General features: G+C 40.8%; 1 protein-coding gene across 7 annotated transcripts; it reads left to right on the top strand.

Annotated features, from left to right (window-relative positions):
• The first annotated feature begins 397 nt into the window (after positions 1–397).
• stk11ip (serine/threonine kinase 11 interacting protein) lies at positions 398–23,083 on the top strand. Of its 7 annotated transcripts, none has more exons than XM_061678069.1 (25): positions 398–853; positions 1,721–1,923; positions 2,002–2,076; positions 2,441–2,536; positions 2,613–2,720; positions 2,794–2,865; positions 2,947–3,076; positions 3,163–3,266; positions 3,347–3,436; positions 3,514–3,555; positions 3,633–3,794; positions 3,873–3,945; positions 8,389–8,829; positions 8,919–9,124; positions 9,196–9,306; positions 9,415–9,655; positions 12,072–12,193; positions 12,270–12,510; positions 13,824–13,933; positions 14,279–14,376; positions 14,585–14,772; positions 15,859–15,943; positions 19,935–20,017; positions 20,959–21,188; positions 22,560–23,083. In XM_061678069.1, the coding sequence occupies exons 1-25, from the start codon at positions 787–789 to the stop codon at positions 22,698–22,700; spliced, it is 3,519 nt and encodes a 1,172-aa protein (XP_061534053.1). In that variant the 5' UTR covers positions 398–786; the 3' UTR covers positions 22,701–23,083. The 7 variants fall into 7 exon arrangements, with proteins under 7 accessions (XP_061534053.1, XP_061534034.1, XP_061534015.1 ...); XM_061678050.1 differs by having other exon boundaries at positions 14,582–14,772; XM_061678031.1 differs by having other exon boundaries at positions 8,904–9,124; positions 9,199–9,306; positions 14,582–14,772.
• The last annotated feature ends 1,879 nt before the right edge of the window (positions 23,084–24,962 follow it).

The following is a 24,962-nucleotide window of genomic DNA, read 5'->3' as shown; positions in this document are numbered from 1 at the left end:
GGCTTCCTCTTAAGAGAGCCAGATTGATTTCAAAATAAAAAATACTAAAAAATAAAACAAATATTTTATCTCTGTGTAATAGTTTTACTTTTATATAAATACTAGATATAATTTCTTTATATTTCTTATTCATTTAATTCTTCAATTTTTGTTATGCCACTCAAGGTCACTTTACAGGATTATAAGATCAAATATATTGTGAAAACACAACCGAAGAATAAAAATTTGCATTAAACTATGGAAGCAAACTCAAGAATATATTTTTAAAACACAACCGAAGAATAAAAAGTTAGCATTAAACTATGGAAGCAAACTCAAGAACCCAACTGTAAAATTGTATCTTTAAATTTTTTTTTTATAATAATTTTTGGTCCGTCATGGCTTCCGTTAAGCGCTTCCTCATCACGTGACTCTAATGTTGTCAACAACGCCACAGATAGAAAACACCAACAACACTGAACTGTACTGTTTTGAAACTGACATGGTCAAACATTCAATCGTCTGTGCTATGAAAATATTTGCGATAACGCATTAATGTTGCCCGTCAACTTACCTGACTGTAATTATGCGGGCTACCTATTAGCTTGCTACCAGGAAGTGTGTCAGCTAGCTGGCTGGCTGGTTGGCTAAGTGCAGCTGAGTTTGGAATGCCAGTTCTTCTTCTGACAAATCGTACCTCTTGACACGGCTCTTTGTTTGTCGATATTCTAATGTTATTGTTAGCGTATTTAAGAACCGAGGCTTGTCGTTTTTAACAGCAGCTCGTTTCTTCAACGTCGGCCAAGGATGTCCCGTACTTACGGTGGTCAGTCCACGCTTGTCATTGGCCTGGCAACACTCCTCCGAAATAACGGTGAGTCTTTAACTCAAATTATTTCCAATTTCAGACCCGCTTCGTCCTCAATTTCCCTCGCAGTCTAAATATATAGCTATAGGGGTGCATCTAAATTAATTAGATAATCGTCGATAAATTCATTTATTTCAGTAATTCAATCAAAAACCCGTACTGATTCAGGCAATACATTTCAGAAGTTACTCCAAATAAATTTAGAACAAAAATAGTATTATTTTAATTGTTGAATATGTTAAAATTATATTTTCTTTTAATAAATTGAGCTATCATTATCAGAATTATATATATAAAAAAAAACATGAAATACTTCAATCTGTGTGTATTGAATCTATGAAAGGTGCGCATTTCACTTTATAGTAAATAACAATAAAAATACTACTAGTAGTAATAATGACAGTGGCGGGACGGTGTATGAATGGATAGCACATCTACCTTACAGTTGTGACGTTGGGGAGTTGAATATGGGCGCCACCCTTGCTGTGTGGAGTTAGTTTTATTCAGGTACTCCAACTTCCTCACGGACTTGAACACCCAAACTCTTGACTGAGAGGTTTAAGTGCTAACCACCCGACCACTGTGCCACCCGTACAGGATTAATAGAACAAAATAGAATTAGGAAATACATTTAGGAAGAATTAAAAGACGGCAAAGTAGTATAAAACTGAAAAACCAAAATTATTAAACATAACGAAAATAATTTTAACCAAACCAATTATAATGAGCAAGCCTGTTGAAAGATGATGTTTGAGTAAAGGTTTTAACTGAACTAATTAAACAAAAATAAAGTTTAACACAATATTCTAATTGATTAAGATGCACCTGTATATAGTATTGGCAGCTCAGTTGTTCCCCTTTCTCCATCTCCAGGCGAGTTAGTGCTTGGAGGCAGCAGCACGCTGACCCTGCCAGTGACAAGCTTGCAGCAGCTCAACCGACTGTTCGAGCAGCATTTGCTGTCCAGGAATCAGCAGCATGGCTTCCTGGCCCTGCCGTCCCACCCAGCCGACACTGCATCTTTGCTGCAGCTGCAGTTCCTCTTCGACATCCTGCAGAAGACATTCTCCCTGAAGGTTATTTGAAGTGGCCAACTAATAATGTTGTTGGGATATTTATTTCAAAAGTGTGTGTGTGCGTGCATTTGTTTGCAGCTCTTCAACCCGTCAAGCATGAGACTACTGTCTGGGGTGAAGATTTTCCCTTTCAAGTCTTTGAAGTGTTTGGAGGTACTTACTATTTTGATATCCCTTATTTCTCACTTGTTTTGATGAACCTTGGTGCACAATTCCTAATTGGTGCTGCATGGCAATTTCATCCACCTGTACCTAAGCCAGTTTGAACCCATATGCATAAATACAAGCAAATATAACAATAGGATTTTCCACCACACTAACCTTTTTATGGAACTTTCTTATTTACCCTGGTAGTTTAAAATCGGTCTTACGCTGTTTTTTGTTTTTGATTCTTATTTACGGCCACTCCTTGCTCTGTTACTGAATACAGCTAATATGCATTGTGCCGCTGGAACAAATTAAATTATTTTTTTAGTTGAATAAAACATCTGTCTTTCTTTTGTATTTTTCTTGGCAGCTGAAGAATATCCCCCCGCACTGTCTAGAGGGGCTGAGAGGAGTTTATTCCCAGTTGGAGGTCTTCATCTGCTCAAAGAGCCTTAGCTCCCTGGAGGTGCTCTCAACGCGGTTGTTACTGCATCTGACAGTTCAACCACCTGTGACAGCATGTGTGCGACTTGTTCCTGCAGGAGCTACTCTCCCTGTGCGGCGGTGACCTCAGCTCTGCTCTGCCATGGCTGGAGTTGCACACCCTCAACTTCAGCTACAACTTCATTGTCTGCCTTGACCAGTCTTTAGTGAGACAAACAACCCAAGGAATAATTTAACCTATTACCTTTCTTTTGACTGACACAACTTCTCATGTCTTAGAGTCTCTTGAATGTCCTCAAGTCTTTGGATTTAAGCCACAACAAGATTCAGGAGTGTGCAGAATTTCTAAAGGTCAGACATATTGTATTTGCCTCTTGCTTTTGAACAGAAGTCGTTTCACATTTTTAATTTCTCTTTATTCTGTCCTCTCAGCCTGTGAGTGAATTGGAACATTTGAATCTGGGCTACAACTGCCTGCAGAGGGCGCCAACACTTAGCCTGAGCGCCAGAGTTAAACTGCTTACGCTCATACTCAGAAACAATGAACTGGAGACTATAAATGGTACACAGCACAGTGACCAAAACACACATTTACTTGTATGTGCACTTCAGATATGTTTCTGTTTACCACGTTTTGTGAATCAACAGGGGTGGAGCAGTTGGCATCACTCCAGCACTTGGACCTGGCCTATAATCTTCTGCTAGAGCATTCCCAACTGGCTCCTCTCTCCTTGCTTCACTGTCTTAAAATGGTGAGGATGCACACATTTGTTTGTCCATACATGTCATGCTGCAGAGAGTTATTTAAACAAACCAATGTCCTGTCATGAAGTTGAACTTGGAAGGCAACCCGCTCTACTTCCAGAAGACCCACCGCACGTGTACTGTCCGACACCTATCGCCAAAGGCTGTCAGCCTCAGGGTAGGTAACGAAAATAGTTGTGACATAACTGAGACTGGAGCATTTAAATCCAATACACATTTATTGGTTTCTAACAGTTTAAACTAGATGGTGTCCTGCTCTCATCTTCCGAGTTATCTGTAAGTTTCCTCCTTCGTAAAATTTTTATGACAACCCACAGCAGTAAAGTCGAAAAGGAGACCACTCCTATCCTCAGGTTCTGCCGAAAGCTGGACAACTAATTGTCCAAGTACAGTCGTCTCCTCCGGCAGTGTTAGAACAAAGTCATGCAGATGTGTCAAGCGGAGCTGGGGAGCTCAGCGACAGTTTGTCAGTGGGGGAGGGGCGAATCTCACACGGTCGCAAGAAGAAATCCAAGGTATGATGGAGGATAGGGATACAGTGTGGTGGAGTTTGAAGCTGTGAAATATTTATTTTATATTATTCTGTGTTGCAGACCAAGGTGAAAGTGCGGAGAGCTAGTATCTCGGAACCCAGTGATACAGACTACCAGGCAGTCTCCTCACAAGGTAGGTTGTCATTACCTGTGTGACAGGTACAGGGGCTAAACTCACTTCACAACATGCAGCAGTTTGGCAGATAGAATTCCTGAAGAATTCTACAAAAAAAAAAGAGACTTCAAGCTCTTTATTGCCTCGCTCTGTTGAAGTTTACTGTATGTTATGTTGACCTCTCTCAACATATTAAAAGTCCAACCCAGACTCAAGGTCACATCTTAGACCTGGTCATCTCTAAGGATGTTGAAATTCTATCAGTTGACATTAATTATATGGCTATTTCTGACCAGTTTTGTGTTTTCTTTGAATTACAGATTCTCCCAAAAGTTCAGACAACCTCTATGTCTATTAAGAAAAGGTACATAAATGAGAGTCCCGCCACTATATTTATAGAGACCAGAGTTGTGCCACAAACTGTGAATGCTGAGACAGTTGATCTTTTGGATACATTCACCTGGACAATCTCAAATGTCATGAATGCTGTCGCTCCTATTAAAGCTAAGACAATCTTGAGGTGACCTAGAAGACTGGGGAGGACCACAATGATGGTAAAGACCTCTAAATCAAAGTGAAGGAAAGCAGAACGTATGTGGAGAAAAACTCAACTCCAAATTGACCATGACCTCTACAGACAAAGTATTTGTAATTTTAACCAAGAGTTAGTCAGGGCTAGACAGCAACACTTTTCTGAAATCTTCAGTAAGAACCTTAACAATACTCACACTCTATTTGCTGTGGTTGACAAGCTAACAACCCCCCTCCGAATCAAATAGTTCCAGAACTCCTAACAGCAGATAAATGCAAATAACTTGCTTGTTATTTTAGTGAAACAAAATACAATCTCTCAGGTTAAATATCAGCACAAATCATCAAAATAATAAAATGATGCCACATCTGAAGCCACTCAGGAAAAACTCTATTACCATGTCAGAATTTTATACAGTTGACCAAAAACCTGTAGAGGAACCGGTTCAGCAGCTGCAACCATCAATTAGCTGTCTTGACTCAATACCATCTGACTTTTTCAAAACTATTGTGAAGTCTGTGTCTGCGCATAATGAAGCATAAAATTCATCCAGTTTGAGAGCTGAACTTCTGTTTTAAGACAGTATCACATTGGAAATCAATCAGTTCCATCTGCAGCTCCCGTGGCGCTGTTTCAGGGTCTTGTGGGACTGAATCTTGGATGGCAGTTGGCAGTCAGATAGAGGTGTTTTGCTGAGCCTGCAAGATAGATTTTAACCGCTGAGCCATAGCCATCAGTTCCTGTGTTGATTGGCTGTTAACATAATCAGCATGCTTGGTAGAAAAGTGACGGCTGATGTTATATTCCTCGAAAACCACATTGGTTTCTTCACAAATTAGACGTACAGCCTTTGACCGGACTTCAGTGAAAAAGTATTTAGTAGTCCATTCTATATTAAACACTCAGCACCACTGTTGCCACAGTTACCTTGAAAACGTAACTTAGTTACTTTACTAATTACTTGATTTCAAAAGTAACTCAGAAAAACGTTTTAGTTACTTTCAGCAGCTGCCAAGTGGCACGAATATTACTTATCCAGAGTCCAAAAATAAAGCATTAGCTTACATTACCCATTACTTACCATTACTTGGTAATGTATGCCACACAAGTTACAGTTACTACATCAACATGAACCAATAACTTAAATTTTAGTGTTAAATCAGCAAGTTAGTGCAGAATTGACATGACAACACAGTACAGTAAGTACCTAAACACAAACAAGCACACTATTCTCAGTACACTTCTCTAAAGACTCTTAACTGATAGATGAATGGATGGATGGATGCTGATTATGGTCCATGAAGGCAACTGTTTGTGTGCGTGCGTTTGTGCATACGTGTACGTAAACGTGAAAATGAGTGGCAGTTTGATATTGGGGGCATACAAACACACCATTGCTCCCACCATGTAATTTTGTTGCGAAGAGCGAGAAAAGGTGACAAGATTGCGCAACTGTTTAACTAGTAAAGCAGTGGGTGATTGACGGGGGGAGAAGCACTTACTTACGTGACGTCAGCCGTGCAGCGCGTTAAACCAGCTCACAGTCCAGACTACAATGGAGTTGAAAGTTCTCACTTTTCATTGTAAATATTATTTAAGATAAGTATTGTAAGTCCTTCAGTGAGACAGTCCTTAACTTCCATGACCGATTTATCTTTTTCTTTTTGCACAATTGTAAAAAAAAAATAAAAAAATAAAATTTGTACCGGCATTACGAGATAACTAGCAACCCTTTATTGCTCAGTGACTGTTTTTGTCAATGTCTTTATGTCTCAAAAGTGTTCTCTGTCAATTGACTGACTGTCTTCGTACTAGAGTGGCTCAAACTACCGGAGACAAATTTCTTGTGTGTTTTTTGGACATACTTGGCAAATAAAGATGATTCTGATGACCGCGCACTTGGGTATGACCCACAATGCATTGTGCAGTTAACACAGAAGTAAAACTGTATTATTTGTGTAAATTAAAAAAATAACAACAATCAAGGACACTTTTTACAAAGGAAAATATAAAAAAAATAGGGTGGTGATACTGAAATCATGCATTTCTTTGCACTTTTATGGTATTGCACCGTCACTGTACATTGTAGAATCAACAATTACATACCAATCCCTTTCTTTCCCTAACTTAGAAATCAGCAGTCTTTGTGAGGATCAAATGCCAATGATTGGCTGGAGCGTGAGCTTTCGAGTCATCAGCACCAAATCACGACTTGCTGAGGAACATTAATGACTTAAAAGTAACTGCAGTCTGGTTACTCTCCTGGGGAAAGTTTCAGAAAATAGCGAAATTTGGTTTTCCGGTAACGTGTTACCGGAAACACTGCTCAGCAGTCACTGTCGACTTTTCTTTTCTTTGGTGCACTGATGGTTAAAGAAGGGTTCAGAGCCGTAGCAGATTAAAAACAGAACAGGCAAAGTCAACTCAATGTATCACTGTACCTACTCCGCTACCTGGTGAAACCACTGGCCCTTACAGCACAACCTGGTGGAACAATTCGGCATTACAGGACCATGTCAAATGAATGGTCAACAGGCTGGATGTGGCCCGCGGGCCGTAGTTTGCCAACCCCTGGTATAGACCCATCTCAAATCTCCCTTTCATAGCCAAGATTGTTGAGAAAGTTACTTTTAATCAGCTCAGCAATTTCTTGAACTTAAATGGACTTTTTGACTAATTTCAATTAGGTTTCCGAACTCATCACAGTACAGAGTCAGCTCTTATCAAAGTACTAAATTATATCAGGTTGAATAATGACTCGGGAAAGGTGTCAGTTCTGGTCTTGTTGAATCTCAATGCGGCTTTTGATACGGTAGATCATAATATACTGCTGAACAGGTTGCAAACGTGGGTAGGATTAAATGGAACAGTCCTTAAATGGTTCAGGTCCTATCTGGAGGAAAGGAGTTATTTTGTAACCATTGGAAGTGTTCAATCTTATTGAATGACCTATGGGGTCCCTCAAGGGTCAGTTCTTGGACCCCTCCTGTTCAGCCTGTGTATGGTACCCTTGGATCAAATTCTTCAGAACCTTAATTTTAACTATCATAGCTATGCAAATGACACACAATTATATTTAGCAGTGTCTACGGACCTGACTTTCAACAGTTATATCAAAATCAATTACTTAAACTGCCTTCTACCAGGAACATATCCAGAGTGAAGGCTTGCATGTGCCAAGCAGACCAGGAGAAGCTCAGCCATGCTTCTATCTCAAGTAGACTTGACTATTGTCATGGTCTTCTGACCAGGACTCCCTAAAAGAGCATTAAACAGCTGCAGCTTATTCAGAATGCTGCAGATCGGATTCTGACCTGAACAAAGAGGTCAGTCACTACACTGGCTCCCAGTCAGCTTTAGAATATATTTTAAAGTTCTGCTACTGGTTTATAAAGCACTTAATGGTTAAGGTCCTGAATACCTGCAAGAAATGCTAATGGAATTTACAGCAGGGCTCTAAGAGCTACAGACTCAGGTCAAATAGAACAGTACAAAAATTCTGCACACAAATGGAATACGTTGCCAACAGAAGTGACGTAAATGTTTTTAAGTCCAGGTTAAAAAAACCTTCTTTTTTTCTCGTGCTTTTTAGCGCATCTCCACTTTTCACTGATATTTCTTGCATTGTATGCTGTTTTAATTGTACTTTTATTTTTCTTTGTTTTAAACGTTTATAAGCTGTTTTTTTCTTTGTTTTTAAATGCTTTTAGTCATGTAAAGCACGTTGAGCTACCTTGTGTATGAAATGCGTTATATAAATCAATTTGCTTTGCTTTATGTACAACTGTATTCTGATCTTATGCTGACTCAGACTTGTTTGGCTCCAATCAATCAAAGGAATCAGATGGATATATATATATATTTTTTTTAATTGTTAAGTTGTGGTGTAGGTCTGCACTGTAATGAGTGCCAGTATGCTTCCTCTCTAGACATTGTCCTTCCACACCAAGAGGAGATTGAGCGCATGTCCAGCTTCAGAGAGCAGTTGGGTGAGGACTGGCTGCGTTACCAGCACCACCTAGACGCAGACGTAGCACCGCGTCCTACCACTACTGTTCATGGCCCAGAAACCCTCTCCAACAGCCTTGTCACCCCTCTGTGTCTGTCCCCGGAGGTTCTTCCTCCTCCACTTATCTCATCTGAGCCAAGGGTGCCAACACCTGATGTGGAGGCAGAGCAAGAGACAGAGTCCACTTTGCAGTGGCCCAGTCAGAGCACTCAGCACACTGAATCCACTTTGGAAGAGACTGCAGTGGATGGTCAGGTGGCAGGCCAGGTCCGTTCAACCCGACCCAGTTTGGACTCCCACAAGTCAGCGGGAGAGGAGAGTGGTGATTTCAAGGAGGGAGAAGACGAGGAAGACCTTGGAGGTAGTTATGTAAAAACAAAATAGTAAAAAAAAAAAAACATGTTTTATGTTGTTATCAAACACCACTTTATGGAGTATTTTCGAGTGCAGTGGACCAGTGTCTGCCGCTTCTGGTGGGTGTGTTACCTGACGAAGAAGATGAAAAGAGTCAGGATGAGGGGAGGAAGGAGGTGTTTCTGCGTGTCAAACAGGACCATTTGGTTGAGGTGGACGTGCAGTCCGGCCAGGAGAGATGTCGCCTAGAACTCGACTGCCTAGTGAGGGTGGATGCCACACAGGCGGCTTGGACGCACAGGGTAAAGTCGCTTTTGTGGGCCTTATTATCATAAATTGAATAAATTGACTGAAAAATAAATATTTGCTTCAGAAGACTAAGGCATTATTTCCAGCTGTCGAGATCCAGTTTGACTACATCATGAAAGAAAAGAGGCGCCGACTTTACGTCCTTCTGGATGATAACCCACAGCAGGCACTTAAGGTTGGTAACCCCTTGACTGTGTTGCAAACAAAGAAGAGCAAAAATACTCAGACCTATGACATCACTAGAAGCTTCTTTGATTTGTGTTATCATAACCTTCTTGACCAGGATCTTGTTGATGTGCTGTCACCTGTGGAAGAGGCCAACCGCCGGCGTGACACAGGGCTCCTCCCAGACTGTATTCATTTGCAGTGCCTTCGTTGTGGGTCAGAGTTCATGGAGCCTGGAGGTCGTGCGAGGAGTACAAGGCCTATGATTCTGCCGGAGGGCGTAGATCAGCAGGACGGCAAGGAGTTGATGGAATGCGATGTGGGCGACAAAACTGAGCAAGCTAGGTCATGCAGAGGCAGTGAGTCAGTTCTTTAAAAAAACCCTACATTTCTTTCAAAATCAATGGATGGTTCTTCCAGTGTGCTTGAAGGGGAAGATGGAAATACTGCTGGGAATGTTTGAAAAGGACAAGGTTGTGTTATCATCAAGGATATATTTTCTCTTATATAAGAATACAAGTGAATCATCTTGGGAATTATCTCCCCCTCAATCATCTTGTTTTGTTGATTTCTTTATGATCAACAGCAGATAAAATTCTAGGAGCAGCTACCTTCTAATGATTTGACCAAAGTTGACGTAAAAGACCTGCACTGGCACGCACACTCCACTTTGTTCTTTAGATGTTTTGAAGATTGTTCAGCACCAGCTGGGACTAGTTCACTTGAAAAGGCAGTGCATTCCCTGAAGTAACAGTATGTGAATGGTGGTTTGACATTATGTGCCCTGCAATTGGCTCCGACCAGTCCAGGGTGTAACCTGCCTCTTCTCCAAAGTCAGCTGGCATAGGCTCCAGCTCATCTGCGACCTTAATGAGGGATAAGCGGTATAGAGAATGGATGGATGGATATAATACCATCTTGTGTACTGGCAGATTATTTTATTTTTAAACATCAATACAGCATGTCGCACTGTGGTTGAGTGATTATTACTGCTGCAAACAACAGCAAAAAAATTCTGCTCTTTCCGTCGTACGTGTTCTCCCTGTGCTTGTGTGGGTTTTCTCCAGTTGTTTTGGCTTCTTGCCACAGTCAAAATCAAATTGTCCAAAAGTGTAACTGTATATGTGTGAATGGTTCCCTGTCACTGTGTCAGTCCTGTTCTTGAATGGTGATCTGCCGAGGCAGATGTATATTCCCACTTCTCATGTGAATATACAGTGGGTACGAAAAGTATTCAGACCCCCTTAATTTTTTGACTGTTATATTGCAGCCATTTGCTAAAATCATTTAAGTTCATTTCCCCCTCATTTATGTACACACAGCACCCCACCCATATTGACAGAAAAAAAAACAGAATTGTTGAAATTTTTGCAGATTAATTAAAAAAGAAAAACTGAAATATCACACAGCCATAAGCATTCAGACCCTTTGGCCAGAATTTAGTAGAAGCACCCTTTTGAGCTAATACAGCCATGAGTCTTTTTGGGAATGATGCAACAAGTTTTTCACACCTGGATTTGGGGATCATCTGCCATTCCTCCTTGCATATCCTCTCCAGTTCTGTCAGGTTGGCTGGGGAACGTTGGTGGACAGCCATTTTCAGGTCTCCAGAGATGCTCAATTGGGTTTAAGTCAGGGCTCTAGCTCAAGAAGTCACGGAGTTGTTCTGAAGCCACTCCTACATTATTTTAGCTGTGTGCTTAGGGTCATTGTCTTGTTGGAAGGTGAACCTTCAGCCCAGTAAGAGTTCCTGAGCACTCCGGAGAAGGTTTTCATCCAGGATATCCCTGTACTTGGCCGCATTCATCTTTCCTTCAATTGCAACCAGTTGTCCTGTGACGAGCAGTGTCTGGATTTCTCCATACATACCACTTAGAATTAAGGCCAAAAATTAAGGTAATCAGACCAGAGAATCTTATTTTTCACCATCTTGGAGTCCTTCAGGTGTTTTTTAGCAAACTCCATGCGGGTTTCATGTGTCTTGCACTGAGGAGAGGCTTCCGTCGAGCCACTCTGCCATAAAGCCCCGACTGGTGGAGGGCTGCAGTGATGGCTGGCTTTTTAGAACTTTCTCCCATCTCCTGACTGCATCTCTGGAGCTCAGCCACAGTGATCTTGGGGTTCTTCTTTACCTCTCTCAACAAGGCTCTTCTCCCCCAATTGCTCAGTTTGGCCGGACGGCCAGCTCTAGGAAGGTTTCTGATCGTCCCAAACGTCTTCCATTTCAGGATTATGGAGGCCACTGTGCTCTTAGGAATCTTAAGTACAGCATACATTTTTTTGTAACCTTGGCCAGATCTGTGCCTTGCCACAATTCTGGCTCTGACATGTACTATGAGCTGTAAGGTCTTGTATAGACAGAGGTGTGTGGAATGAAGGTGTAGAACCATCTCAAGGATCATCAGAAGAAATGGACATCACCCAAGTTAAATATATGAGTGTCACAGCAAAGGGTCTGAATACCTATGGCTGTGTGATATTTCAGTTTTTCTTTAATAAATCTGCAAAAATTTCAACAATTCTGGTTTTTTTTTCGTGTCAATATGGGGGGCTGTGTGTACATTCATGAGGGGGAAAATTAATTTAAATGATTTTAGCAAATGGCTGCAACTAAACAGAATGAAAAATTTAAGGGGGTCTTAATACCTTCCGTACCCACTATAGGTGGGATAGGTTCTTGCATTCCTGTGACCTTGTACACTCTTCAGGATAAGCAGTAGAAAATAGATTGACAGATTTGTATTTTTTCCACCCTTCTGTGCCCATTTCTTCCAGGAAACTGTGATAACTGTCCAGAATGTGGAAGTGACCACTTGATCCAGCTAGTTGGCCAGTCATTTCCTTACAGTAGTACACCAATCCAACGTCCATCAAGACCAGGCAGTGTAGACAAAAAGGTGTCTTTAATCACTGGAATATTTCCTGTAATATACTTCGAAAAGTAATCGACTGCAATGTCGCTGTGTCCAACAGGTGAACCCCAGTGTTAGCAGTAGTCTGGAAGAACCTGCCACTACCGAGACCACAGAGGACCCCACTTTTTTCAGCACACAGGGGAGCTCATTGTACATTGAGGAGGGCGGGGATGACAAATTCTCCCTGAAATACAATGCTGACTGTCAAAGTAAGGAGGATCTGGCTGGAAGCTACAGCTACACTGCCATCTGTGCCACACCACCTGGTATTCAACCTTCAGGACGAGACAACTCGACTGGTGTGTTCTTGCTTTATTGCAGAATGAAATCATTTATTGTGTAGTTTACTATATGCTGCAAGAGTCTTAGAGCATCATTAAAATTTAATGTTAACATAATGAATGTATAAGTATATTACAAGAAGGTCAGTTGAACGTCAGTCAAGTGCTGACCCGCTCAAGGCTTGTTAACAAAGCTGATAGAAAATGTCAGCTCTTTAGTTAGCTGGCTATTAGTCGGTTAGTTTAGGTAGATACTCACAGTTCTGAGGAGCCGGGTCCTCGCCTGTGTGGAATTTTCATGTTCCACCCATACCTGCATGGGTGTTCTCTGGATACTCCGGTTTCCTCCCACATTCCAAAAACATGCATGGTAGGTTAATTGAAGACTCTAAATTGCCCGTAGGTGTGAATGTGAGTGCAAATGGTTGTTTGTTTATATGTGCCCTGCAATTGGCTAGTGACCAGGTCAGGGTGTACCCCGCCTCTTGCCTGAGGATAGCTGGGCTGGGCTCCAGCGCGACCGCGACCCTGGTGAGGATAAGCGGTACGGAAAATGGATGGCTGGCTGGAAGATGATGAACGAAGTGAAGGTGCCATTATGGTTGTGGCTGGTTGTGACTCAGTTAATTCCCTTATAAACACATCTAGCACCTACACTAAAATGTAACAAGGTTTTTCGTGGACTGTGTCACCCCACTTCAAAGTTACATGGAAGTTGTGTTTATCCTTTTTTTAAAACAAAAGATTTGTCCTGTTCAGCTGTTAGGTCAAGCAGAAAGGAGGATCTGTATCCCTTTTATGCCATAACAGTTTTACTGTGTCACAGTGGACCTTTTAAGCTGCTACTGTGGTTTCTTTGTATTCTGATGGATATTTAGTGAGAATTACAATCGTTCAGTTGAACAGAGCAAAGTTTTTAAAGGAGAGTGACAGATACAACAAAAAGGAGAGAGTGAAAAGGTAATGAAATAATATAGGAAAAAGACAACAAAAGACGACACTAGCTTTAAACTAGATGAGCAAAGTAAATCATATACCTAGTACAATGACACATAATAGAGTGTTGTATGGGGCTCGTTGTGCTATACCCTGTGAGGGAAGGGCAGGACAAGATAGGAAAGGACTGGACAGGAAGAGAAGCATGCAGGACATAGGTCGTGGGCCCCTCCAAAGTTGGGTTTGTATCTTGTGTGTAGCCATGCTTCTGACTGCTGTGAAAAAGGTTATTAAAACAACAGCACATGATGGGTTTTATGTTCCTGATTAAATGGTAGCTTTACCCAGCAAATGTCGTAAGGTGTCTTTAATTTAATTTAACCGTCTCCCCTCAGGTGATTTGGACCTACTGACTGAGGCATTTGAGGTGGTCGACCATCGGCTGAAGCTTTTCTTGGATGTGGATGTCTTCGAAGAGGAAGAGGAGCTCCGTTGTTTCCTAAAGGTGAGTTACTGGGGTGTGGCTCAGTAGGTAGAGCGGGTCGTCCAGTGACCAAAGGGTAGATGGTTTGAATCTCAGCTCCAACTGTCTGCATGTCGAAGTGTCCTTGGGCAATACACTTAACCCTAATTTGCTCCTCGTGGGCCTGGCAGCGCCTTGCATGGCAGCGGTCGCCAATTGGTGTACGAATGTGTGTGTGAATGGGTGAATGTGAGGCTTTGTAAAGCGCTTTGGGCACTGTGATAATGTAGATAAAGCGCTATATAAGTGCAGTCCATCCAGTCCATTTACTGTTGTGATCACATTTAAGTGACATTTCTACTGACCGAATGTCCATTTTGCTGTCAGACATCAGTTGTGAAATTTGGAGAGCTAGAAGAGTTTCCATCTCTGGCGGTGGTATCAGACAAGCGAATCTACATCCTTGAACTATCATCCGGAGCTAGGTGAGTGGCTGAGGAACATTGAGTGAGTTTCTAGGTCACATATAGAGAATGTGTTGTACTTTTAATGTGCTATTGAAACATTGTGTCAAAAGTGCTTGATTTCTTGAGTTCTAAGTTCTTGACATTGTAGCTGTGTAGCACCGCTACTGTTCTTTTGGAGTGACTGCCACTGCTAAGTCTCACTTCGGTGTGCGTTCCCTCTCAGCAGAGGGCAGCTTTCTGATTGGCTTCAAAAGCGTGACTGCCACCCAATCTTAGAGCTCAGCTACCTGGAGGTGGGGCTTGGCTCTCAGAGCATCCACATGGCATTTGACGATGGGGAAGTTACGTGCATGGCCTACACCCTCCTGGTGCGGGACAGTATACGCTGCAAACGCTTCTTTGGCCTGTTGACAGGTAAGGAGGAGCTCAGGCCAAACACGAGCAGAGAACACTTCCTGTTGAACATGTGGAAAAACACATAAAAGGAAAACTTGTATTGTGTGAGAAAGAAACTGGCTGACACTTTTCGCTGGTTAGGCTGCTTACAGCTAAACAAAATATGAAGGTTGTTGCTGTGGATATCAGAACAGCATGGTCTTCTTGCCACAGAAACCCACTAACATTATATTAATATTATACCATATGAGGCAAAGATCTGTCCCAGCCCGACTCATCTGCTTGTAAGTGAGGACCAGCAGCCGAAAGGAAAACCCTTGATTAAGCCCCTGGTCGGCCCAGGAATGTCTGGAATATAATGGAACAAGATGATTTACAGCCTCTCTGAGTTTGATGGAAAACATGATTGACTAACATAAACGCCACATAAGTCTGCACTTAATTAAAGCCCACACAGTTGACCACATTGAGGGGAAAAGATGTATACATGGAAACAGACTCATCTCCATGACGCACCTCACCTACACAGGGAAAGTTGTGTAGTACAGAAGTTATTTTGACCAAAAATAATTTGAATACTGTATCCTTCCTCCTCCAGCATAGCATCCCTTTAAAGCCCTCTGTGAGGTGAGCCCATTCAAACTTGACCATGAATTGAAATCCTATTGAAATCCACCTCGCCCCGTATAGCTGTCAAGTAGGACAATATGCTGCTGTTCTTGAAAGCCGGCATGACTGCTGCATTGTGCTGCAAAACTTTTCTCAGCCATTGCCTCTACGGTGTTGCAATAGTACACCCAAAAGAAGAGACGTGCTGTTGCAACAATGGTCTCAAATTGACTTCTGACCTGTTTACCTTGAAGGTTTGGGAGTGATGTTTTTACAGACTTATTCTCATTTGTTTTTCTAGTCAGTCTTTTGCTTTAATTCTGTGAGATGAGCAGAGATTTATGGTGTGAGAAGAATAAAATAATAGTCCTGCTCAAGTGAAGTTCTTCAGGTCATTTTCACCTTTAGTCCAGCAGCTATTTTTTGTATGTTTGTTTTCAAACACTTGCTCCAAATGTGTTGAGTCCTTTGTTTTTTCATTCCATCTCTCTGTAGGAATTGTGCGTGAAATGGCACATCGGTCCGACAGCAAACTGAGGTCAATCTCAACCGCCAGACTCAATCCTCAGCACCATCTCTGGTACTAACTTTAACACATGCAGTGAGACAAGGGTTGTGCCAATGAGCTCATTTTTATCCGGACACACATCTTCTATCCATTATGATAGATTTTTTATTTTTTTTACTCTATCCCTGTTAAATTAGCTGGTAAACCGCACCTTAACTCATTCACTGCCAGCCGTTTCCTGAGCAGGGAACCCCGAGACTACCAGTCATTTTCAAGTAATTTTACTGATTTTCAAAGCCCCACAGAATATTATGTACTATGACCATGTAACACCAAAACCACAAAATGAAAGATCAGACTCTTCTGTCATCAGAAAAAAAAACGTTTGTCTCTAGCTTAGGCTGTTCTTTAGTAATAAGCAGTCGAATATAGGCTACTTTCAGACAAATCTGTTTCTGGAAGGACAAAAATGGAGAAAACAGCCTTTTTGTGAAAGCAGACGCATCAAGCAGAACAATGACTTTGAGACTAATATTTTTTTTCTTTAGTGAAGATCTCAAACATCTGAACATAAAACAACACTGAGAAAGTACTTTTGACTGAAAAATAATTTAACTATGTACAGAATTTACATTAGACAAAAATGCATGAACAAATGGGCCTCCCACACTTTTTTCCTCCAAATTCTCCTCCTCTACCGTTTGCTCAATAGTCCAGGTTTTTATTACCTTGCGTATAAAATCTAGCAAAGTATTATCCACATCTTATTTTATTCTTCTGTTGGCATTGAATGGGATCTTGTGTGGTTGTCATTCTCCTTGAAACCAGTCACTACTTCTGCTCGAAGCAGAACCTGTGCAGTTTAGAAATATAAATATTACTATAAAAATACATTGTTGAAATTGCTGTTGTGGGATGTGGAGAAAAAAAGCTTTCAATTACCTTTTTTTTGTCTGTACTGCAATGGGAGTCGAACGTCTGCTGGATGCATAAACTAAGTTTTAAAAAATACATGATTACAAAAGAATACTTTTTATTGATGATGTGTTTTGCAAGGGTAAAAAAACCAAAAAAACATTACTTTTCTTCGCAATCCTAAAAGACGCTCGACTCACAGGTGTTGAATTCCTGCAAGATGGACGAAATGGAAAATTCAAATCAGTACTGGCAACAGATGTTGCATTGTAATGTGAACTGGTGGGACTAAATTCCAACCCCAATTTCAATGAAGTCTGGACGTTGTGGTAAACATAAATAAAAACAGAATACAATGATTTGCAAATCATGTTCAACCTATATTTAATTGAATACACTACAAAGCCAAGATATTTACTTTTCAAACTGATAAACTTTATTGTTTTTAGCAAATAATAATTTGAATCAACACGTTCCAAAAAAGCTGGGACAGGGTCATGTTTACCACTGTGTTACATCACCTTTTCTCTTAACAACATTCAATAAACGTTTGGGAACTGAGGACACGAATTGTTGAAGCTTTGTAAGTGCAATTCTTTCCCATTCTTGCTTGATGTACAGCTTCAGCTGTTCAACAGTCCGGGGTCTCCGTTGTCGTATTTTACGCTGCATAATGCGCCACACATTTTCAACGGGAGACAGGTCTGGACTGCAGGCAGGCCAGTCTAGTACCCCCACTCTTTTACTACGTAGCGACGCTGTTGTAACATGTGCAGAATGCGGTTTGGCATTATCTTGCTTTTATAAGCAGGGGCGTCCATAAAAAAGACGTTGCTTGGATATGCATACGTTTCTCCAAAACCTGTATGTACCTTTCAGGATTAATGGTGCCTTCACAGATGTGTAAGTTACCCATGCCATTGTCACGAACACTGCCCCATACCATCACAGATGCTGACTTTTGAACTTTGCGCCCATAATAGTCTGGATGGTTCTTTTCCTCTTTGGCCCCGAGGACCAACGTCCACAATTTCCAAAAACAATTTGAAATGTGGACTCGTCGGACCACAGAAGACTTTTCCACTTTGCATCAGTCCATCTTAGATGAGCTCGGGCCCAGAGAAGCCAGTAGCGTTTGTGGGTGTTGTTGATAAATGGCTTTTGCTTTGCATCGTAGAGTTTCAAGTTGCACTTCCGGATGTAGCGCCAAACTGTATTTAGTGACATTGGTTTTCAGAAGTGTTCCTGAGCCCATGTGGTGTCATCCTTTACACATTGATGTCGGTTTTTGAAGCAGTGCCGTCTGAGGGATCGAAGGTCACAGGCATTCAATATTGGTTTTCGGCCTTACCGCTTACATGCAGTGATTTCTCCAGATTCCTGAACCTGTTGATTATTATGGACCGTAGATGATGAAATCCCTAAATTCCTTGCAAGTGTACGTTGAGGAACATTGTCCTTAAACTGTTTAACTATTTTCTCACGCACTTGTTCAAAGAGGTGACACAAACAGGTGAACCTCGCCCCATCTTTGCTTGTGAATTACTGAGCAATTCAAGGAAGCTCCTTTTATACCCAATCATGGCACCCACCTGTTCCCAATTAGCCTGGTCACCTGTGGGATGTTCCAAACAGGTGTTTGATGAGCATTCCTCAACTTTCTCAGTCTTTTTTACCACCTGTCCCAGCTTTTTTGGAACGTGTTGCAACCATAAAATTCCAAGTTAATGATTATTTGCTAAAAACATCAAGTTGATGTTTGAACATTAAATATCTTGTCTTTGTAGTATATTCAATTAAATATAGGTTGAACATGATTTGCAAATCATTGTATTCTGTTTTTATTTATGTTTAACACAACGTCCCAACTTCATTGGAATTGGGGTTGTATGTTTTTATGTAACAAGGACTGAAGGATCGTGTTTGCTCGCTAAATGTAGCTAACGCGAGCTGCAAACGAGTTACCTTCGTTGTCGGACGAAGGTAACTCGTCGTGTTGCCCTCTATAGGGTGCCAATCCTCATTGCAGTTATCCAGAGGCTTGACGATCAGACATAAACTGCACAAGACCCTCCCCCACCCATCCCCGTTAAAAAACACTATTGATGTCTTTCGACGGCATTGGCAGGGAATAGATGGATTCTTAATGACATCTTTGGACGGCATTGGCAGGGAATTAGTTAATTTGAACCATGTGTTACGCAGCAAGACCTGCGTGTGTTGTCGTGCAGTTTGTTGTTATCCACCTTTTATTTGTATGTTTTCCTCCACTCATTAGCAGTGTTTTCTCTCCTCTGGAGTGGAACAAGACCGCTAACATGAAAGCTTGATTTCAAAGAAGAAATACACGCCATAACTACTGTGTGTAAACACACTCAATGATTACTGAAATTGCATTTTATATATATATATATATATATATATATATATATATATATATATATATATATTATATTAAGATTGAAAATATTTTTCAACACACATTCAACATGCTGAAGTTGAATGTGCTTCGGTGAGTTCCATAAAATAAAAGTAGTAAATAAGCATTTAGCAGCACCTATTCACGGTGAGAGCTTCACGTATTTACGTTTTTTTCTATGGAATCCATCCTCAGCTAACCACTGAAAAACTCACGTATGTGCAATTTTCTGTTCTTTCTGTAACACCCTAAGATAGCACCAAAGCCCTGGCTAAATAGGAAAGCAGTAATTGGTGTCAAGGAACAACATTATGTTGAAGTTATACATCTCAATTGAGAGACAAGCTTTATATGTCAGGTAGGAGCTAAGTTTAGCCTGAGTTGTTCGTCGAAGTTATGGGGAGTCTTCACCACGTGAATGTAACTGCGTACTTCTGGTCCATTTTTTTTTTTTTAAATCTGACCCTAGTGAGGAGAAGCGGCTCAGAAAATGGATGGATGTTTCGTGATGGTATTTTGTGATATAGTTACGGTTTAAAATAGGAATACAGTGTTCCCCCACTATATTGCAGTTCATTGTTTGCATCCCTGTCTCAGTATATCAGCTTTTTTAAGCAATATTTTTTTGTGGGTTTTTACAGTAAACTTACTTATGCCCTTGCATTTAGGAAAGGAGAGCCATGGTCACAAATGTGCTATCATTCATGTTGTGTTCTTTTCTTTTGCCAGGCCTCTTGTGTGTGAAGACATCCAGACAGATGTGGAGGACGGCCAGCTGCAGTTTTGCTACATTCTAGCCTTTTTGCTGCAAGGTTAGCAACCTATATCACTTCATTCATCATTACAAATGAAGGGTATGCTACTTGGATTTGTGGTGTCTTTTTGGTGGCATCAAGATATGGTGGTTACAGGTGAGTCGAGTGAAATTCATGTGTGCTTGCGATGTGGGACACCGCCCTGTCAAACATCTTCCTCAGGCTATTTTGCTCACAGCTACGCAGATCAGTGGAATTTGTGGTTCTGCCATTTGAGCGTGTCCAGATCTGCCTCGTGAAGCTGATACTAAACTTTTCAGTCCCTCAATGCCAACACGCATCCAGACATGATAGCCCCAGACATGGTATGGGGAAGGAAAAATTCAATTGTGGCCATAGTATAGCTGTAACCTGTGCCCAAAATACTAATTTGTGTACCTGTGGCTCCGTACATAACCGATGCAAAAGCAAATCGAGTCCAATTTCTCTAGAAATGGTAAGGTAGAGGCCGGGCTAAAGCCAACAAACAGATGATGATTAAAGTTTATATTAGGCTGGGAATAAGCTACAAAGACAATCTGAAAAGGCTGACATCGCAGGCTATTGACAAAAACAGATTAAGATATTATGATTATCTTAAGGAGATCACCTATTGCAATTATAGCGCTAGTGCTCCATTTGCTGACACAGATGTCGCTGTCCAAGTTGTTAATGGCAACAATTTTATATCCACAAATGACTGTTTTGTGCACAGATTATACCTATTTCATGGCAATTTGGTATATTGTGGCCACACATTAGCATTTTGAGCGTAGGTTATATTTAAATTGTGGCCAGAATTGAAAAAAAAATTTCACCATGGAGCTCTGTAGTTTCCAGCCAAAAAGGAGAAAGGATTAAGATCAAAGTATTGGTAGGCTTTGATCTTCACCTTACGGGTGTCCACATAAATTAAACAAGGTCATCTTAAAGTAAAGGTTGTCTGTGCGTTATCGCAGACAACACGTGGGCGCCAATGACTGTGCTGGCGACCCGGGAGACTCTGTACCTGTTGAGTGAGGATCACCAATGGGGGAAGAGCACAAACCATCTGACAACAGTCAACAGCACCCCGGAGCGCAGCAGTGGGAGCTTCACTGTTCTCGAGACACTTCCCATCAGCTGTGTGAGCTCGGTCCACCTGTGGTCCAATGAGCAATGCCAGATGGATGTCAAGCTCTATGATGAGGTGAGCCACTCTCCCAATTAGAGCTGTGCAATATGGACAAAATTTTAAATCCTGATATAAAATAGGTAATTTTATTTCCCGATACCGATATATATCCTAATATAATATTATTACATGAAATTAATGGCAATTTGTCATCTTTGTATTTTATATAGACTACAATTAAACGATTAAAATAGATTAATACAAATAAAAAAACACGTGTCTAGGAATGCAGTAAAGTCTGAAGAATATAAAAAAAAAATACAAGACAGTGCTTCAAATATCATTTATCCAGTAAAAGCACAGAATTACCAAATGAAATAAAAGAAAATAAATTACAGGATTCCCCCTGTAGCGACAAGGTAAATCTAACGATAGAACCGAGGATTTTATCGTATCTACCGGAGGGTAGAGTAGCCAAATGTTATTGTTACTTTAGAATAATACGACTCAAGTAAAAAGTAGTCATCCAAATATTTACTTGAGTAAGAAAGTACTCAATGGAAAAAAATACTCGAGTAACTTGAGTTAGTAACCTTTTTTTTTTGTTTGATTGTTTTTTTTAAATCAGAGCATGAACATCAAATCAAATTAAAAAAAATAATAATATATGGGAGTCAACACAGACCTGGCACCATTTCAATTTTTAACTGCCCAAAAACCAACAACACATGCATTGGGCCTTACAGAAACACTTGCTTTTATACACTGAAATGACTTGATGAAGAAGCTTTTTGCTGAACAGTCTTAGTGATTGTGTGTGCGACACCATATAATAGGGCTAATTTTGCCATATCCACTGCCAATACAACAATAGAAACATCTGCAACTTACCGCATGGTGTTTTCTCAAGTTAGAAGTGTGCTGATATAACCACGTTTGGCCAGTCACAATTTAAGAGCTGCACGACAAAGCTGTTGTTTTTTGGAGTCTGGAGAGTAAACACTGTCGCGCTGCTGATGAGTCATTTTGATTGGCTTGCGAAGGCTACGTGCACGGTCATGTGACTGCCTTGTGTCGTCTAATTGGTGAATTGGAGTCAAATGGCATTAGTGATCCCGTTTGATTGGTGCAACGGGTGCCTGATGAGGAAGTCGAAGATGGAGTCTCAAAATAGACACAAGAATGGATAAATAAAGGTAGCGAACAGCATGTTGATCATTGTAACGGAGTAAAAGTATCGATCCTTCTTCACATAAATACTCAAATAAAAGCAAAAAGTATGGTGCATTTAAAGTACTCTGACAAGTACAGTTGATCGTAAATGTAGCGCATTAATACCCACCTCTGGTATCTACAATATATATCGTTATATCGCACACCTCTGCTCCCAGTTGTTATAGTCAGCTGTAAATGCTTTGAGTAATGACTCTTCATTTCATCTTCAAGACGCAGAAAGAGGAGAAGACCTGGCATGTGCGCTCGGAGAGTTCAGAGCTCCTACAGGCTCTACTGGCGTGGGTCCGAACACAATGGGAGGCCATGTTTGGCGTCAGGCTAAACACAACTGTGCACGGCCAAGAAATATAATAAACAATGGTAAATTTCACCTTTTTCTCTATACGTGCCCTTTAAATGTGGCAAAAAGGCTGGTTGTGTTGCTGGTAAACTGAAGCAGCCCTTCGATACTTCATGGCATACTGATGATGTTAGCAAGAGGAAATGCGGATTAAGGTTTTTGTTCGTTAAGTTGTGAAATTCTGAGCGTTAGCGTGACTTCATGCACATGTGAAGCTGTCATCATTCAAACTTGTTTGTGGTAACCTACTCTCTAATGGGTAATTTGAGTCCCAACATCCTGCAGCTGTGAGTGTTCATGTAATAATTTATTCCTTTGGCATTGTCTTTTATTTTTTTCTCTGAGAGCAAACATTTTTGCAAACTATGTGTATAAATGAGTTCAAACAAATGCACTTTATTGGTTTTATTCATGACTACAATAAACTCCTGCTGTTGGCCGGGGAAAGGGAGCAGAGCCCTGTTAAAAATAAAAGTAAAAAAAAATAACATGAGTAACTGATTTCCCCTCAAAATGTTTATAATTGCCTATGTTAATAGTTTGAACCTTAAACATACCACAAACTATAATCCCAAAACACTGGTAAATATAATTTCAAACTCATTTTACAACAATAACCTTGGAAATAAATGGCTTGCATATTATTTGATTTTGAAATAAAAGGACTGGAAATGTGGCGGCACAGTGGACAACTGGTTAGCACATCAGCCTCACAGTTCTGAGGACCCCGGGTTCAAATCCGGCCTTGTCTGTGTGGAGTTTGCATGTTCTCCCCGTGCGTGTGGGTTTTTCCCAGGTACTCCGGCTTCCACCCACATCCCAAAAACATGCACAGTATGTGCATAGACGTAAAGCTTCTGGATGGGAAAACAGAATACAAAACTCAAGTCAAATAAGAGCTTGAGTGGGAGTGGCAAGAAAATTGGGAAAAGAAAAAAAGGGAGCCATTATATATAATATTCAACCTGCAGTTAGGAAATTGTTTTTCCTGGAAACCGAATAGATGTATAAAAAAAAATAAAAAGATTGAGGCTGGGATACTGTGGGTTAAGTAAATACAGTATTTACATACACGAAATTGGGAAACATCCAAGTGCCTGTGGGAGTCCAGAAACAGTCATTCACAACCTAATTCATTGAAAGAACTACACCAAAGGAGAACACGTTTGAAAAATTATTAGAAATGATAGTTTCCTGCCTGTCAGTTAAAGTTTTGCTTGGCCAATGCGAGTTCCAATGGATTACAAAAGCACTTGTTCATTTATTTTTTATTTTTTATTTTTTTATACACGGCACAGGATTATACAGTACTCAAAAATATAAAGAAGTGTTTAAAATAGAATGAAATATCTGTCACCTGCGGGTGGCTTTAATACACCAAGATGCATCTAAATTGCTGAAAATTAAAAAAAGAAAAAGTCTTGCTAGCACTCGCTAACACTGCAAACTCCCCCTTTATCTTAGAATGTCAGAAAGAGAGAGAAAATATATCCCACCTATATTGTTTGTAGTCCAGGGGTGTTCAAGCTTCTTCAATGGGCTGCATACAGATACTCGTGATTAAACCAATAAAGTCAAGTATTTTCTGAATTTTTGGATGGCCAGTGGCTCTTCTGTATCCCATTAGAATCGATCCACCCCTGTATTAAGCTACAGCAGAATCACATCTCGTCATTCAGGACCAAAAACGAGCGATCTGTACTAAACTAACATATAAGCCATCGCAATCAGTCCAAATGATGTGTGATTGGTGGAAAACAAGGAAGTGAGAAAGGCAAACTTTTTTTTTTTCCTCCTGCTTTGCCACCCAGTGTAGACAGTAAAACTGTAGAACAACACACTGATTGTTAACTTTAGTCTATGCTAGGGACCGCTAGATATGGGCGTCAGGCCACAAGTGGGCACCCCTGTGTGTATTTTAACTTGTTTTTTCATCTTGTAGGCTAGTTAATCACTCCAGTGAAGTTCTGTATCCTGTTAACACTGAGCTAACCAACTCCACTTTAACTTTTCCTTCTTGCCACCAGTGCACCACATGTTATGGACATGATTGTTGAAGACATGGATCACCTGCTGAAACCACGTGGTCCAAACTTTGGGGATTTGAGATCGATTGTTGTTTGCATTTCTTGTTTAAGAAACAGTGCTCTGTCTGTGAGACAGCTAGGGTTGAAAGGTCAGAATCAGGTGCACCACAGCAAACACAATTAAAGGAAGCTGAAATTAACATGGATCAAACTGCTGTGGAAATTGTGGATTGTGCCATGTTAGTG

Source organism: Phycodurus eques, chromosome 1 (genome assembly GCF_024500275.1).
Source record: "Phycodurus eques isolate BA_2022a chromosome 1, UOR_Pequ_1.1, whole genome shotgun sequence".
NCBI classification, from domain to species: domain Eukaryota; kingdom Metazoa; phylum Chordata; class Actinopteri; order Syngnathiformes; family Syngnathidae; genus Phycodurus; species Phycodurus eques.
The sequence above is the reverse complement of the archived record's forward strand: the minus strand, read 5'-3'. Positions and strand labels throughout refer to the sequence as shown.

Bases quoted from the DNA above. Each gene is read 5' to 3' on its own strand.
- stk11ip (XM_061678013.1), top strand. From the start codon at position 787: ATGTCCCGTACTTACGGTGGTCAGTCCACGCTTGTCATTGGCCTGGCA. The intron at 854-1,720 runs GTGAGTCTTTAA...CTCCATCTCCAG, and splicing joins AACACTCCTCCGAAATAACG to GCGAGTTAGTGCTTGGAGGC. The intron at 20,018-20,958 runs GTTAGCAACCTA...GCGTTATCGCAG, and splicing joins TCTAGCCTTTTTGCTGCAAG to ACAACACGTGGGCGCCAATG.